Source organism: Cephus cinctus, unplaced genomic scaffold, assembly GCF_000341935.2.
Source record: "Cephus cinctus unplaced genomic scaffold, Ccin1 Ccin1_scaffold0160, whole genome shotgun sequence".
Taxonomy (NCBI): domain Eukaryota; kingdom Metazoa; phylum Arthropoda; class Insecta; order Hymenoptera; family Cephidae; genus Cephus; species Cephus cinctus.
In genome coordinates this window covers 3,190-21,586 of record NW_014332886.1, presented here as the reverse complement: position 1 = coordinate 21,586, position 18,397 = coordinate 3,190, and the positions used below count along the sequence as shown (strand labels likewise).

General features: G+C 33.3%; 2 protein-coding genes across 4 annotated transcripts; one reads left to right on the top strand and one right to left on the bottom strand.

Moving 5' to 3' along the window:
• The first annotated feature begins 126 nt into the window (after nucleotides 1-126).
• LOC107263758 (protein PAT1 homolog 1) lies at nucleotides 127-8,592 on the top strand. Of its 2 annotated transcripts, none has more exons than XM_015731302.2 (9): nucleotides 127-276; nucleotides 1,405-1,599; nucleotides 1,697-2,123; nucleotides 2,297-2,394; nucleotides 2,471-2,961; nucleotides 3,091-3,304; nucleotides 3,449-3,664; nucleotides 3,747-4,010; nucleotides 4,173-8,592. In XM_015731302.2, the coding sequence occupies exons 1-9, from the start codon at nucleotides 238-240 to the stop codon at nucleotides 4,428-4,430; spliced, it is 2,202 nt and encodes a 733-aa protein (XP_015586788.1). In that variant the 5' UTR covers nucleotides 127-237; the 3' UTR covers nucleotides 4,431-8,592. The 2 variants fall into 2 exon arrangements, with proteins under 2 accessions (XP_015586788.1, XP_015586789.1); XM_015731303.2 differs by having other exon boundaries at nucleotides 151-276; nucleotides 1,408-1,599.
• Nucleotides 8,593-8,949: 357 nt separating this feature from the next.
• LOC107263759 (phospholipase DDHD1) lies at nucleotides 8,950-16,638 on the bottom strand. Of its 2 annotated transcripts, none has more exons than XM_015731304.2 (10): nucleotides 16,079-16,631; nucleotides 15,367-15,693; nucleotides 14,735-14,908; nucleotides 14,332-14,460; nucleotides 14,020-14,161; nucleotides 13,532-13,638; nucleotides 13,151-13,464; nucleotides 12,634-12,916; nucleotides 12,285-12,461; nucleotides 8,950-12,192 (listed from the first exon to the last, which is right to left on the bottom strand). In XM_015731304.2, the coding sequence occupies exons 1-10, from the start codon at nucleotides 16,146-16,148 to the stop codon at nucleotides 12,044-12,046; spliced, it is 1,872 nt and encodes a 623-aa protein (XP_015586790.1). In that variant the 5' UTR covers nucleotides 16,149-16,631; the 3' UTR covers nucleotides 8,950-12,043. The 2 variants fall into 2 exon arrangements, with proteins under 2 accessions (XP_015586790.1, XP_024936658.1); XM_025080890.1 differs by having other exon boundaries at nucleotides 12,044-12,192; nucleotides 15,367-15,687; nucleotides 16,079-16,638.
• Between the last annotated feature and the right edge of the window lie 1,759 nt (nucleotides 16,639-18,397).

The window sequence follows — 18,397 nt, the reverse complement described above, 5'->3', positions numbered from 1 at the left end:
TCACGTGCTGCGAAACATTACAGGTGTGTTCGAAAATTGAGAAATCGCGCAATTATCTAGAGTATTTAACGTTAAAATAAATGGCTGTTTGTGAATAGACCTTAAGGTTGATTGCTTGGCGACACCTGGTGATTCTTTTGGAAAAGTTTTGTACAACGGCCGCCATGACAGCTGATGTCTTTCCCAGCACTTGACGTTTAGTCGGAACATGACATTTTGCAGATCTAATTTTGACAAATGGCAGACTCTTTTTTCGGATTTGATACAACACTTACTGTAAGTAAATCTTACCATTATCCATTCACGATGGTTATGTGTTACTCTATTGAAAATTGAACGAGATATAGCTAAATATATGGATTTAAGTTTTCTGCGGAACAACCGCGTCGCGGTACAGCATGGATCGAAAATATTTGCTTACACTATGAAAAATATTTTTCATTATTTAAACAAAACACAAATAATAGGCATTAGAAACTATCTATTGTTGCAATATCTCATACAGAACCCTTAAATTACTGTAGAATTTCAGTATTCATTCTATTTAGAAGCACACCTAATCTACTATATTGAAATTCTATCTGGCCACGAATATACTAGACATAACCTAACTTTTTCATTACCCCCGCCCATCAAAGGTCAATAACATTAAAAAGTTTTTATCATGAAATTGTATAGAAACTCTCAATAACGTTACGCTTAAGACGCAGTAAGCATTATCTCTGTTTGTCTTATATTGTAACAGTTTTATGTGAAATAGAAAGATGATTAGACTATATTTCTGTAATTTCTTCTTGCTTCTTTCTTCCTCCACTTTCTCTTTTGAAAAATATATATATGTACTCGTTTATATAAAAATGTGTATAACATGAGCAATATATTTTCAATAATAATATTTGTATTTAACTTGCGTTATTGTATAAATTCATATATATCCTAAAAAAAGCATGATACAAACATGTATTTTAAGACGCATAATATATTCTTAATCTTTAAATATAATAGTACCTGTATTAGTTTATGATATATACATGTTGTGCTATAGGCTTTTCTTATATTGTATAATATTATTTGGTTATTAAACATTTAAATCTTCTGTTACTTAATTTTCATTTTATGTAAATAAACATTTCCATGCAAATACATACAATGTACAACTTTGTATTCGTATCAATTCTAGAATATGCACATAGACAGAAGGCTAAGTAAACCACTTTCGACAATATCAGAAAGTAATACTTGTGTTTTTGTGAAATAGTTACTGACATTTTAAACCTACTAGCTAATATCTAATATGTTATAATCAACCAATATTTCTGTAATAATGATATGATGATGACGATGGTGATGATAATAATAAAGTAATCTAAGCATAGTCTTTATGATCAACATTTTGTTATGTAGCAGGGTAGTGGCTTAGAAGATGCTATAGATGGCCCACCTGAAGAAGAAGATCTTGGTGAAGAAGAAGAATATGATGCGTTAAATGATGAAACATTTGGCTCAGATGCAGCAATTGGAGATTGGGAACAAGATCATGAAAAATTAGCTCAATTAACGGAATCTAAGCGACATCATCAAAATTTACCTCTAAACAAGGTATAACTGTTTCTGTCAGCATAAACGTATATGACTATTTACATTTATAAATGAAATAGAGTTTATTATAGAAGCAAATTTTTTATTTCTCTTGTAGAATGGAGTTGACGTGGACATTGAAGAAAGTTTGTCACACTTGGTATTGGACGAGAAAGATGGTACTACACCAAGGCCTGGTGTATGGGACAGTCCCTCCAGTCTTCCTTTATCCCAGTCCCAGCCACCGCGTCCTTTGTCAACCGCCTTAAAAAATGCCCGCACGGTTGAAGAGCTAGAACGTGGACTTATGGCAAATAGACCTCCTCCAGGACTCAGTAAATTACCACATCATCCATCGCAGCAACAATCGGGCGGGCCATTTCTATTTGATCCATTACCGCTGAATGAACAACTTCAGATCAATGGCATACCGCCACCACGGTTTCCCCCTGGACTGGGCTTACCTGGACCACATCCTGTTGTTATACCTCCCAATGTGCGACTACCGCACCCACAGTTCATGCAGAATCCCAGACTGATATCCAGTGAGTATCACGCTAATTGATACTATCATACCTGACTACATTTAATACAATGGAAATGTCTAAAACGTTATTCATTGTTGTCGCACTCAATTATGATTAATAAAAGCAATAAAATATCATGTCATCTAACGTGAGATTTTACGAATTCCTCTTAAATGCTACTCGTTTCTCAGATCAAGGTGCAAACATGCTGAGATTCCATATGCCCCCACATTTAATGATGCAGCATGGAAATCAGAGACAGCCACATCATGGCTCATTCAATTTTCCGGTAAGTTATACCGATAGTGCAAAACCTTACGATAGTGAAATTGAGCTATATTTTTTACATAATAATGGTTTCATAGCAACCGCCTCATCCGAACATGGGGCCACCACCATTTTTGCGCCCCGAACATCCGATGATGACACCATTTTCTAACAATCAAATGAATCATCAACAACACTCTGGTCCTCACTCGGGAAACCAGCGAAATCAAAACAACAGATCGTTTCATTCCAACGAGCAGCAAGGAAATCCTCAACCGTTTTTCAAAAATAATCAATATCCACACCAAAATCAGCGAAACAATCAGCGATATCATCATCATCAGCATCATCTCCAAGGAATGAACGGCATTGGTGGTTCTGGAGAATACGATGAATATGCTGGTCTAATGAGTAGTCGTGAGAAGCAGTGGTTGATTAATATTCAATTATTGCAGCTTAACACTAACCAACCATATATTGATGATTACTATTACACCGTGTTTTGCGATAGACAAAATAAGCAAAATGAAAATCAAGACCAGAAAGACAGGAAGCATCACAATAACAATGGATACCACAGAGATTCAAGGTAATGGACCAATTAAATAATTATACAAATTATTTTTCTATGATTGACACTTTAAATATGTATTCTTTAACATCATAACGCGACAATTTTATAGGACTTTGCATTTGACTTTTATTTTTATTGTATTAGGGACAGAGAACAGCCTCAGCACGTTCTCACTAAAGTTGTGTATACGCCAACGCAGTTTGAAAATTCCTTGGGAAAACTACAATGCGGTAGTGTAACAGCACCACGCAAGATAATCGATATGGATGTTGTTCCGAACAATGATCCTCAACAAGTCCCTCCCCCACAACAAAAGGACACAAAAAAGACCCGTCAACTACTACTAGAGATCGAAAGGGTGCTTATATAATTTTCATTTATTTTATCTGAAATTCCTTAATCGCTCATTTAGCACTAATCATTTATATATTGTTCGAGTGGAGGAACAAACGATTCTGGAGTGGAGGAACAAACGTGATAATAGGCATACGTCACTTTTTAGCTGTACACGTTGCAATTGAAACTGGAGGACATGAGTAATCCCCTGGCTTTATTAGCCGAACAGCAACAACAGCAGCAGCAACAACCAGAAGGTGAAACTGAAGTAAAGCCACCCAAGAAAACGAAACCAGAATTAATTAGTACATTGCTAGCGTCTCTTCTTCAACTGCTTCGGGATGACAAGTTGGCTAGCATGCTCAGCATTCGTAAAGGAAAGGTAAATATCATTCGATACTGTTTATTTTATAAAACGTTAAAATAATTTGTATTTGGCTGATATAAATATTATTTTCATATAGACATTACTACTTCGGTTTTTACCATACCTAAGTGTGACAGAAAGCTCAAATCAGTTAAGTGAACTGTGGAGCACAATCCTTCGCGGATTGGCAGTAATTGGCCGTAGAGATGCTCACTTGCTGTCCAACTTTTATCCAGAATTTCGTAGATGGATACAAACCATAACGGATTTCTCAGTACTACAACGTCTGGCCCGAGGACTCACCGAATCTGTTAATCAACCTACAAAAAACAACAGTTTGGCTTTTGCCCTCACTAACAAGGTACGTCGCATTTTCGAATAAAATCGAACTTTATAGATAACAAAAAATCTATATACGTTTCTGTATCACTCAGCAACTTTTAATCCACAAACCCGCACACTGCACAATATAAGTATGCAAGATATTGATATGACCTCTTTTTTTTCTATTTTATCTATACAGTTTGGTGTATCCGTAATCGCTTCGGTTCTCGAGCAAGCCGAAGCACTATTTCCTGTAGAAGACTCCGTAGCGTGTGAATGGTCAACATTCGTTGTCTCTATCGTGGAAAGAATCGGTGCAACACCGCCAAGTGTTGCACCCTGTCATCCAATAGCTGCAAACACGCTTAATCAGCATTTGAACCGGATTCGCAGTTTAAAAATGGAAAGGTACGCGCCGCTAGAACTACTGTTAACCGACGCGAATCCCTTGCGATAGTTTGAGACTTCAAAGTGTGTCATTTGTCTCCAAGTTTGTTTCGATCTTGTTTCTTAGGGAAAGGAAAAGGGAACGAATGCTATGCAATAATGTGAATTTATAGATAAAACTTTAAGTGCCCATGGCGTCCGATTGATCCTTAATCGTAATACATAGATAAGCGTGCTGGATACCAAAGCTTTTACAGTGTTCATTAAACTACAGTTCGTTGAGAAGTACGAATCGGTATAAAATTTTGGAAAATCGCTTTATCGCTGATTGATTATTACCGCGTGTCATATCAGCGGCATCGTGATCAAACGGAATTGAATTGTTTCTCGTGAAGATTTCCTTGTTATTGTACGTATTTCTAAGAATTTTAAATAAGTACACGAGTACGTTGGTGTAGAAAAGTCACGAAGCATTAGACATGTGATAAACTCTACGGTCTAATACTGATATATAATTTTAAAAATAAAACATTAAACACATGGGTATGGCGTTACCAATGAGATACAGAATTTTCGTTTGATTTCTAATAACGAGCTGATAAGATTTATCAGACAACGCAATTAATGCGGTCATTAGTTAATTACCGTGTATAAAATTGGTATCTAGCACTCTTAACTGCACGTCCCTTCTTTCTCTTTTTCCTAATTCCCCGATGATTTTGTACTGTACAAATTCTAGATTATGTATCAATGAGATTTAATTTCAAAACAGAGTAAGACGATCATCGGTGTATATGTTTTCATCTTTGATAATATAAAAGAGTATCCTAAAAGCATACAATAGGCCTTAACATTCTTTCCCCATTACACCTTCCTACGAATTTCAAGAAACCCATTAGATTACTTACGATAGCGATAATAGATCAGTTTCATTCACTGCCTCTGTTTTGTCGATAATTGAACTTCTTTGATATAATACAGTAAGGTTGTAGCTGAGGTTAATGTTGATACGGCTTTTCTAGGTTTTCTATTCGAAATGATATTTCGTCACAATTGTAGTGTTATCCTATAATGTTAATGTAATATATGGAAAGTTAGGCACGCATTAGATTTGGCTCGAAAGTAATGAATTCAATAATCGCAAAAAGACTTAATGAAGTAATTAAGATCTTACTGAATTAGTTATCGTAAGTCGTACGTTTCTATCATTGTACTTTTTTTTAATTACGAGAAAGAAAATTTTTTACATGTGTAGGCCGCACGATTCGCGATGGAAGATACGAGATTTTGTTAAGCCAGAATCGTAACGTTTCCGGCTAAAATAATGAAGTTGGTGTTGCTATAATATTTGTTGTATCGAAGATGCAAGAAAAGCAAAACAGCAGTACGAAATACGAATCAGTTTTTCTTCATTCGTATTAATTTTCTTAATTACCAGTAATTTCATATTTGCTTATTGCTGCATGCATATATCGGCAATCTACAATAATAGTACACTTTCTTTTGCATCGATCATGAAAAAGTATACATTTAATACTAGAGCTAACGATTAATTAATCAATATGATTTAATTAAAGTATCAATCGAAAGGATTTTTTATTATGATTAGATTAAAGCGGTAATGACGTTGACTGTGCTGTAATTATAATAATCATGAAAGCCCTGTCAGATTAAGTAGCATTTCATGGGCAAATTTGAAACGGAATAATATTTATATTCTCTCTCATAATAGAAACTATATTCATATTCTCAGGCGATTACCTTACTTTTACCACTTTTGTCTCATCTAGAGGGAACAACGTAAACTTGTCACTTTATCATGTATCACAAAGTTCATAAGAATCGCTTCTCCACGTGCTATCATGGCTATTAACATGAAATTTACACGTATCACTAGTTCATTACACAATTGAGTTTATTGCTTTGAATATTATTACAATATTATTGTATGTATGTCTAGTTTGTATATAGTTTGGTACCGACAGTCCATTAACGGATTTACATATTTTGTGAGTAGACGCATTTTTAAATTTGATTTCGCAAGAAGGATATGCATAACGTCCAATCCAAAGTTAAAAGAAAAAAATAAACGAAGCTAATTAATGCACTTCATATTTAAAAATAATTGTATCGATCGCTCGACCGTTATTACAAAGACAAACCACAAAGACGCTATGCACTTGCGAATTAAAATTAAATGATTATTGCGAATGCGTCGATTAATAATTCGATTAAAGTATAGTTTTATCCGTATAATATAATACTCATGGATTCATACGCGACTAGCGTGAACAACAGAGCTTTTGGTGCCAGCGGCCATTTTATAATTAAATAATTGAACATCGCTTCTTCATCGGTATAAAGTATAAGAACGCTGGAGAATATTATAATTTTAATGTGCTATCATTAGCAGCAAGGCATGTTTTTTCTTTGCTTTGATCAGTGCGAGCGAAAGGAAATAATAATGCCGGGCTCCAGCGATTTCTCTCTTGTTGTCTCTGTGAAAAGATGTTCCGTAATTATTGATCTGACAGGTGCTTTATTGCAGTGCGCCTGAATCCGTGTAAAAATTCTGCGGATTCTAACGATTATGATTTCGATGATTTATCGAGAGTCGCCGTTAACTCGTAACCACGTAGTAAAACCAAAAAATGAAATAGTGTTCGGATGATTCCAGATTGCAATGTAAAAGTTAGAGAGACAAATTCAAAATACGAAACATATTCATTGGACTAACGTGACGTTGTGGGACCGTGATCATTTTTACCACGTGACTGATATATATATATATAGTGCGTGACGTATAATTAGAATTTATGATTCGTGCACTATCGATAACCTCACAAACGATATCAGAACGAAAGACTACGAGACTACGCGAAGTAGTAGATATTATAAGTTATTAAGCTGTATGGAATTAAAATGTAAGTCCTAACTGGCTCATTGGGTTACGCTATATTCTTCTTACAATGTAACCGGGCAAGTGAACACAGCGTTGAATAAGATATTAGAAGAAAGAAGTAAAAAAGCGATACTTAAATTTTATCATTTTTGAGGTGTATGTAGAATCATGTTATCTTTCATAATTTTGTATGCTAATCAGTTTTCATCTTGTATATTCGTTAACCATGTTCATACGCGGTTGGGACTTACATTTCCAATAGATAGCAGCTTTTTAAGCAGAGAATGAAAAAAAAGAAAATATTGCAATGCTTAGACCGAAAAAACTTATGTAAAATCACACCTGGACAAGTTTGCCTCGCATGTGCCTCGACCGTATCTATTTGTTAATATGTTTCAAAATAATAGACGGTTGTTGGGCGACTAACGATATCAAATGATTAAATGTTGATTCATTGTGCGACTTTTCCATTTATGGTTATTGTCATACATTAGAATATTATAATAAATGAATAGATACGATAACACTGTATACGGACAATGCCTGTTACGTTTGGCTATTGCTGTAACAGCGTGTACATTAAAATGCGTATCTACGCGTGGCGCGAAATCTTTCACGTTAGATGTTCGAAGAGAATGAGAAAAAAGAAAATACTTGAATAACACAATGTTGGATATCACTTTGATAAATCGGGCGAACTTTATCGCGTGCTAGTTGGAAAATTTTTTAAAGCTGTATAATAGACAAATACGAAAAGCACTCTAAGGATCTTGCTTAGCACGAGAAATATTAGCACATTAGACACATTGTCTAAACAGCTTTTGACATCGTATATGAAATCGATATACAAAAACTAATTCATAATCACACACGGAAAACAAAAATATGAAAAGCAAAATTTCCTTTGTTAATTCTTGTATCATTTTAATTATTAACGATAAGAATACGTTTATTTAAACTAAAAAGCGGACACGAGAGAAATCAGTACGGTTAAATAATGTTAATTTAAAGATTCGTTTGATTTTTTTTTTTCCTTTTCAAAGAATTCAGATGAACTCGTATGCAAAATAAGAGTATGAAGAAAAGTCTTAACTAATGTCGTCGAAAATGGTTGAATTGAATCATTAAGTTTAACTTTAATTAGATTAGAGATATATTTTTATAGAGATACTACGTTTATTACGTTTAAATCTAGCGAAGATAACAAAGTTCTAAGATTAAGGGGTAATCATTTATTTTACAAGTCTTAGGTACATGGCAAAGTTTACTGTATATCTGCCACGTACTTTGGCGATACAAGATCGTACGGAAAACGAACTAAGGAAAGAAAAAAAAAAAAAAAAAAAAAAAAAAAAAAAAAAAAAAAAAAAAAAAAAAAAAAAAAAAAAACGATTGTAAATTTACGATGCTGCTGATAGAGATAACTATAGCCGTTGTGTATGTACATAATTGATCTAATTTGAATTCAAAGACGTAAATAAATGTTTTGCATCCTAGAGCATCGTCATCCTTACTCGCTTTATGTACATCTATCAATCTCCTCGCATTCACAGTCACTTTCTCTTCTTTTTTATATCTCCTTTTATTCCTATCTTGTTACTTTGCCAATGGCAGCCCATATTTTTCTTTGGGATACTTTCTTTAAACTTCACATAATTATAGTGATAACAATTTTTAAGGAATTTTGTTTTTTTTTCACATGACCCAACACTATTGGAACGCTGAATTACGTTTAGGTATATCAGTTTTATACAAATGACCGTATAAAATTGTACGACTCGATAATTGTATGCAATAAATTAATTACTTTGAAGAGTATGGTAAAAGTACTTCGTTGTGGTAACTATATTTGTAATATGGTTGTATATACGTTATAATACAGTTGTATTCAAACTGGAAAGTAAGAAGACTTCTTTAATATAATAAATACAGTAACATAACATATCGTAGCAGACTTGTTATTACATACTGTTATAAAAATCAAATCGCCTTTTGGCACGATATACTGCATGCAAGTAAAATCTATTAGAAGTAGGATACTTTTGGGTTGTCCCCTGTTAAAAATTCTTACAAGTACCACAAGTTCTTGTCCCATTTTCTTGTAGGGAGCTATGCAATTTTAATATCTATATATATATATGATTCTACAAGAGAATGAAATAAGGAACTTGTAGCAATTTTTTATAGGGTCGTATTTGAAAATACAGACGATATATGGCATTTCTACACCTATTAAGTTGCATAACTGTTAAACTGTATAACAGTCAATTTTTGTGCTGGGAAATTTCTATGACATTTTCGTCAATAAATTTTCTTGGACCTTTTACACGAGAGAAATACTCGACATAATAAAAGACGCATCGTCTTCTTCCAGTTCCCGTATCTTCGCCACGTCAAAAACGTACTACAAATTATTAATTTAATTAGATTATCTTTTATTATCTATCACTATGCTACGTCTGGGTAACAAACAGGCCGCAAACAGCATAAGCCAAAGTTACTGTGTGTCGATTTTGTTTCGGTTATTCATTACTTTAGGTAGTCAAGACAAAATTACTATTACCGTACTTTTATTGAAGATCAAAGTTAAAGGAGGTTAGTATAAGATGAATTTCAGCATAGAGCTATATAACTCCTAAAGTTTTGATATGAAAAATTAATTCCAAGAATTATTAGAACATTATTGTCAAGCTACAAAAAGTTATATTTGAACAAGAAGGTGACTCCCAAAAATCATTAACCAGGAGCACGAAACTTATTTTAAGTAGGAGGCAGAAACTTTTCATAAATAGATTTTATAAGGTATTAGTTAAGCGACTACGGAAATTCGTAACTAATTGATAACTTCATTATTTCTTAATTCATCCATGTCAGAGATATACGTTTTATCATACGTTCCCGCAGTCAGGAATTGTCTTAAGTTTAAAAAGTATCGTAACAATATCAAGTATAACACGTTATGTTGAAGAAGATTAGTTAGACAGTCTTCAAATTACTATTTGTTGTGTTCTGACTATTGTTATACCGTGTAAAGTATGGACAACTTAACAGTGCATATTGATAAACTCTATCATATGTACAAAATCATCAATACCACTTATTAGGCGCAATAAGAAAACTGTATAAAATCTTCGAATTTTGATAGTCCTGTGATAACCTAAATACTAGTACACAGTAACAATGGAAATTCGAATGTACCGTCACAGAGTAAGACAAAAGTCAATGCCCCTGATATGATGATTGACACAAAGCCCTATGCCCAATTTCGTTATTTTAAATTTTCTCTTATCAAATCTAATAGCTTTGCAATTAGCTTCAAGCGCATTTATAAACATGCATTTACATTTTTTTTCTCTCCTTTTTTATTTGAATTACGATTGTGTTAATCTGTGGTACATTCAACTTAAGTAGACTTTCTCGAATAGTCCGGACGAGTTTCACAATTAGACGAAAATGTGATGTGGTTTATAGAATAAAATTTCGTTACGGTTTTCCTGAATACAAAAGAGTATATATTAATAATGACATGAAAACGAGCTATTACTTTCTTAATGTAATAAAAAAACTACGATATATGTCGCCTGAAGTTTTTCAAGGTAGAAGTATATCATATTTACTGTATTTTAACAGGAGTATATTATAGTGACTTTTAACTGTAACAAGGATTAATATATACTATCTTCAAACTTCTAAAATAGCTTTCGTAATTAGTAGTCATTTAATGTTTAATACTTAAATTATTATAAACATACACAAAGACAATACCCTGTTTCATATATTTTTTTTCAAAATGATTCTTAGATACAGTGTCCAATGGCACCATGTTAATGACATACCGTCCTGCAGTTATCGAAAGAAAAACCAAATTGCTTAAAAGTATCATTCATACGAATGTCATTTTGATTCACGTCATTAAACAGCTCAGGTTTTAACAGAAACATCTGAAATTATAGAATCTTCTTTGAAATAATTATAACAGCTATATAATATAATTGCATAAATTAGTATGAACAAAAATTCTTTCTTAATAAATAGTGAATCATCATTTTTCATTGAACAAAAATAAGTATAATAATATTTTCGTGTTCCTCTTTTAGCGGGAGAAAAGATAATTTATTCACTGTTTGATCGGGTATTGATATTAAATCCTCATTCGCAATATTGCGTACGCTAAGACTAATCCGCCATGCCACAATGAAACGAAACAGCCACAACATACTTCTTAAGTTTTCAACGTTAAATTAGAAAAATGAAACACAACACATTCTGCAGCAATCATGAAAACAACAATGCATATATATATATATAACAATGATATGTGCTTTAAAATATATTTTTCAATCAATAAGTTGAATAAAATGTTTCTATAAACTGTGTATAATATTCATAAATACGATGATACTGGGATAATTAGAATTTTCAATTTGCCTAACGATTGTACCGACCGTCATGATTCTTTAAAACGAGCTAGAATAACTGCTGTATATATGGAATTTTTCAAACGCCCAAGTAACAATATAACTAAAAACAACAAAAGCAGTTATACAAACTTATGACGTCCACCCGTGAAACTCGACCGTATTATCATTTAATTATGCAAACTATGTAAAATGATTCACCTATACAGATTTTGTTATGTTATTGTATCGTTTTTCCATTATCACAGATTGTTTTCGGTGGCAGGCCTGCGTGCAAGCTCAGGCCCCAAAGGCCCACGGTGGACTAGTATACGCCAATAGGATCCTAAAAGATCCCTTCTTCCTATGCAATACAAGCCAACATCACGTCTCCAGCGTTGGGAAGAGTCTTGTCAGTACAAAATAGGCCACATCATAATTACTCCAATAACCCGTATGCGCTGTTACTGTACTAAGATAAGTGCGGCCCAGGCCCACTGCCCTTAATACATAGTCCAGCCGTTGTTCCAATTCTGAATAACGAGAAGAGTCGTTCAGATAATAATGTCTATGTTAATATGTTCCATCTGCATTACAGTATAGATATCCTGCTTAAAGAAATAACCTTGATCTGGACGAATTGGTGGAGTCGTATCCGGCGTTGGAGAAGTTGCACCATCCTTGCCATTCCAACCAGCTCTTACGAGACCCCAAAGACTCCATCCTTTATCTGCATTGCGATTCGGTAGATCAATCGGGCTGTCGTCTCCCCCGTCATTAACCTTTTGTTCATTGTCGTTTTCTTGATTGTTTAAGAACATACGTTAAATATTCATTTGTCAGAAAATCTAGATAACGTTCTGGATTCTCAGAATGAATCGCGTGAAACAATTTCATTGAAATAGCGGAGTACCCAACAAGCGTAAGTGATAGAACGTTTAATATTTAGTCTTTTTAAATAAAAATTGACTTACCTGATGGCGGAAGACTCTGTTCTACATTATTCATTGGCGGAGGTTGCTCTAACTGTTGTTCATCAACTCCACCATATGATGGTATCAGTATGGGTTCAATTTTACTATAGCCTCTTTCCAGCAGTGGCTCCATCCGATAAGCCACTGGGTCTGACCAGTGAAATATATTATAAAACCTTTTACATAGATTTTGTGGCATCACGTCTACTCTATTGGACGGTGTACGTGTACGTAATGCTAGGAACACTGACAGGGGAGAACCCAAACAAAATAGGTTCTCAATCTATAAATGAAAAAGGATACATATGCCATTATGAAAAATGTAATATCTACTGGATACTATACTATCTTCAACATATTAGTACTCATTCTACAAACCAGATATATTATATACTTTGAAGATAATGTAAAACGAAGAATCATTAATATTATTAAGTATTGGAATATTTAACACTACAATCTATATGTTCGTCACTATAGCATATATTACATTACAAATACAAGATTAAATACTTACAGGGAATTGTAAGCCTTCAGGGGAAACATCTGGTACTGCTGGTGATGGAGGTCTTTGATCAAGACCCGTCCATCCCGTAACAATATCATAAACAATAACGCAACCTAAAGAATGGGCAAGGATTGAAACCTTTCCTTTCCATCCGGGATGTCGACTGGCGAACATAAAATAAAGCCGATTCAATTCCTTCTGTAAACCTGCCCGGACTTCTCCACCGTACAAAGGACTAGTATAGTACAGAATATCCATTGCAGATGTATTTAAAAGACCTCGAATATTCATCACACTACATGGTGTAATAGCTTCCACGATATCTAAGAAATAATTATAAGCATTAAGCATCATTTGTCAACAAAAATTCAAATGTTATTTATACTGTACCTCCATCAAGTTTCAAAGATGATCTCCACTCCACAGGAAAAAACTCAACTCGATGAGTTGAATTTGGGAAGTATTTTTTCTTTAACCAGTCTACACAATCCCTGAACCTGTTATTACAATAAGAATTTGGATGTGAAAAATTAAGTAAAATGCAATTTGAATTATCGTACTCCAAAGGCAATATGAAATCTCCAATAAACAGACATATCCCCGTATATCCAATGTTACATATAAAGTGCATGCTATTAGTAATTTCCCACTTATGAAAATGAATGAGAAATTACAACTGACATGCACGTTACACGTAATACTGTTTGTTGGGAATATAATGAGTCTTACATTACTTTGAACATCGATTTAAATAATTTACAAATATATGAAATACAAAGACCTTGAAAACAGACGGTCTGTTTGATTGTAAACTTACGATTATTGTTACCAATATTTTATTGCCTTTGGATGGTACGTAAGGATGTAAAGACACACACGAGGATGTATTACGTATGATTTTTCCTGTATCTCTCTTCTGACCAATTCCGTGAACGACAAACACTAAATGATCTATATCATGCGGCTTATCTTCCATTACGGCACGATTCTTATATCCTCTTCTTAAACGATAGCCTGTTGCTGAAAATAAAAAAGTATTGCGTTAGTATAATAAACTACTAAAACGTGCGAATATAAATATTTATATGTCGGTGTGTATGTGTGTGTGCATTTGTATTGTTATTTTTTCCTGTTGAATTCCTTTCTAATGGCATTTACATTATTATATATACCATAATTTAAATACTCACTTTTCGTAAAGCCCAATTTGAACGTTACACTCCGCATTAATTTACTAGAAGTATTTTCACTGTAGAGAGCAACATCGTTGATTGCATACCAATCAACATGAAATTCAGGAAAGTGCTCTGTGTGGATTACTACAATAAAAATTATTAAATCATTAAAAAAACACTTTACTGTGAACATAATGTGAACTTTTCGCTGCGAGGAAAGGTAGGCATACAAATTATACTTTTTTCTAATAATTGTTGTTAAGGTGCAGCACTAAATTGAAGACTACATCTACCTTTGCACCACATTTACGTTGATTAACATGTTTAGCAGGGTAAGTAATTTGAAGATAAATAAATATTTCTGTATGTATACGTTTGTTATCTAAATATGAGATATAATATATATAATTTCGCACACCTTTATAGGAATGTGATGGCGTGTCAACCTCCGTGATGGAATTCGATTGGGTCTGTGACTGTTCCTGAAACAGCCTAAGATGAACTTCTTCTATAACTTTAGAGTGTTCTGCTTCTAATGGCATCCATCTTCCATCATAGTACCAAGTACCTCTAGTTATTTTCCATTCTTCACCTTAAAAAATATGAGATTCATTAAAATATTATTAAAATTGAATTAATATTACATTAAATATGATAAATATTTGCTAGGGGGAAGTAATAAATAAATGCTTTCATACTTTGTCTCTTTTTTCAAAATAATTTTTACATGTAAAAGTAATGATATTTTTAATGTACAAATAATAAAAAATTATATATCTGAATGGTACTAGGTTTCAACAGACATTCGTAAATTAATCGGTCTACAATATTTTACAGATATTGAAGTGAACTTCACATTGAACTGATAATCAACTCATAATTAACAAATACAGGTCCATCACTCGCAAATTAGAAGGAACACCTTGAAAATTCTAGTCAAAGAATTAGAAAGCAACACGTAGACCAGCTTATAATGATTACTACTAAACATATTTAACTTTCTTTCTTTGTGATAATATTATATAAATATAACTACATACAATATAATACCTTGCCAATATATGGAAACACATCTCATTTTATCCAATTCAACATCATATATTCCTCCTCTAACGACAATTGGTTCTGAAGGTATTTCACTATCTGTATCCATCTCATTACACTTTGAACTGTTTCTGCGTCTCCAGGCATGTTCTATTCTTAGACTGTCATATCCACAGAATTCTTCCCACCTTTTGTCTTCACCATCTTTATAAAACCAACGTATCTCCTCTGGAGTTAAAGGTTCCGCAAATGCAGGAATATTAATTGCTTCTTCTGCCACTTCTTCAGCTGGTTCTTCTATACCATTTTCCTCACATAATTCTTCAGTTGCATCTTTAAAAATTTTTTAAATAATAAATTATCAAATTAACTCCTGATTCAATTTAATTGCGTTATACAAAAATATTTAAAATTTGCAATTCATAAAAGAGACACATCTGCGTTTTACTAACTAATATATAGAAAAAAATTTTATCTAAATTTTATCTAAAAAAAAATTTTAAAGCGCGCTATTAGCACTAAAAGCGAGTTGTGAATACGGGCTAAAGTATATTATGTGGATTGAATGATATCCTATCAATTCTAATTACTTTTACTCCATTTAAGCAATGCACTAACATAAAATAACTGAAGCACCTAACCTATATTCCTATAAAATATATAACATACACATTAAACATACATGGCATTATGACAAAAAAATTAAGGGCGATCATACCTTCTGCAGACTCTGTTTCTAAAGGCATTTCACTGAACGGATCAACGTTCGACATAACTTTGCTGGACATTGTAGTAACTACTAGAAACTGTCAAAAACACACAAATTATCTGTGGAAGTTCGCAGAATAATACCACAATCGTCACAGTACTCTGACTCACTGAACTTAAAGAATTTCTTTGAGATTCCTCCAAACAAAAAATATTGTTAACATAAATCTAATTAATATTTCACACCATCTCACTCCCTATTTGACAGCTTGAAATGTCCAAAGTACAATTAAAACGATCAGGACTACCCGTTCGACCGTTTCGCTTATAACCAATAAATAAAACAACGAGATGTTCTTAGCACCAATCAAACTGTAATATTCAATTACAGATACGTGTGACACTCACTCACTTCCTATCTTGGTAATTTTTTCACAACCAATATCTATTGTCGTCAAATCTTATCTGAAAAAGCTATTATTTCTTCAGAATCATTCATTCCCCGCCACTATACTTACTATCTTATATAACAAGTGTATTGTGTACAATCCCCACTAAAAGTATTGGGTCACGAACGATGTCAAAACGTCTCTAGAATGCAAAAAAATATAAAATCCAATGAATTATATTCAAGTACATTTAAAGAAAGATATACATACATATCAAGTTTTAATTAAGCTTTCATTCTTTTAAACGTGCTGACAAGTTCAAGCAGGAAAAGTAAAATAATTATTTCTATCATAGAGGAACATGGACTTTGATAAGTTTCAACATTCATGAGTGCAGTCAAAAAAAAATCATACTATTATATAATCTTCAAATTTCGATCACTCGAAAATAATACATAGTACGAATGAGCGAAAACCATAATGGCTATAAGTGTAAACGATTACAGGTATTCTACATGCTGTTGTAATTAACTGCGGTATGTACCGTGGAAAACCGAGACGTATGTATAACCATTAGAATCCGAAAGTATATCGAAGGACATGCGCTAGATCGGTATGTAAAATGGTGCGATTAATGTTACAGAAAAAAGTTACAGACACAAACATATACTATATATAAATTTGACGCCTATATATGTATATTGTGTGTGACAGGCATACAATATATTATATTATATTTATATATATGTAAAACAGTATCTTTGAAAGTTCTCGTAATCGGATGAGTCATTGACTACATTTACACGACGGTCTTAACCCGGTTAGCTAATCTAAAGGAATTGACGAATCCCAAATATTCCTTACAAAAAAAAATCGATGATTTGTCTATTCCTTATCACTCGAAAACAGTCTTAATCTTTTGTAGTCACACTAAATAAAGTTATGTAGATATATACATTTAATATACGAATATATCCCCAAGTGCTCTGTTGCTATACGCAAAGCCCGTTTCATCTTACAAGGGGACCGTCAGGTAGCTGGGTCGTGGATTTGTTCAAACTTATAGTACATGAAGGTCAGCACTCGAATAACAAGTTGTCAAAGCTATTGGACCAGATAGCCAGGGATTCTCGAAGAAATCGACTTTTAAAATATTTAAAATATTCCAAATGGTTTATATGGTTTGATCTTTAATGAAATCCCAAGCAGCCAGGCATGGTTCAACGGGTAAAACTCAAATTAAGGGATTGCTGGTTCGAGTCTCCCTGCGTGCATGAACTTTTCTTTTTCAAATAACTTTTTCAATAATTCTACACATATGTATTTGAGGTAAGCATATTTGTAAGGAATAAACTTTTAGGTACAGAAATTGAAAACGTTGGCTAGGAAGTTTAACATTTTTTAATTTTATCAGTTTACAGAGTAATCAAACGCTAAAATAATGTTTCACTCTAATGTTGTTTAATTATTTTTTACTTTACGTAGCTAACTGTATCTCTCTAGTCTTGACCCGGGGTTTCACAAGAACCTGGATCGTACTCGTCCGGAACAACTGGATTAAACAACAACTTCCAATCGTACTGGATTGGAACAACCGTTACGATCAACAGATGCCCTATCTTCTGTACCCTTTGTAGAATTCTCCCGAATTCTTTTGTGCGTATGCAGCAGTGCCCCGCAGACAGTTACTACGAAATGGTGAGACAACCTAAAAGTCTGAAACCCCAGCTCAAGAGTAGGGAGATACAATTAGCTACGTAAGGTAGAAAATAATTAAACAACATTAGAGTGAAACATTATTTTAGCGTTTGATTACTCTGTAAACTGATAAAATTAACAAAATTTTAAACTTCCTACTCAACGTTTTTAATTTCTGTACCCAAATGTTCATTCCTTACAAATATTCTTAGCTGAAATATGTGTACAATTATTTAAAAAAC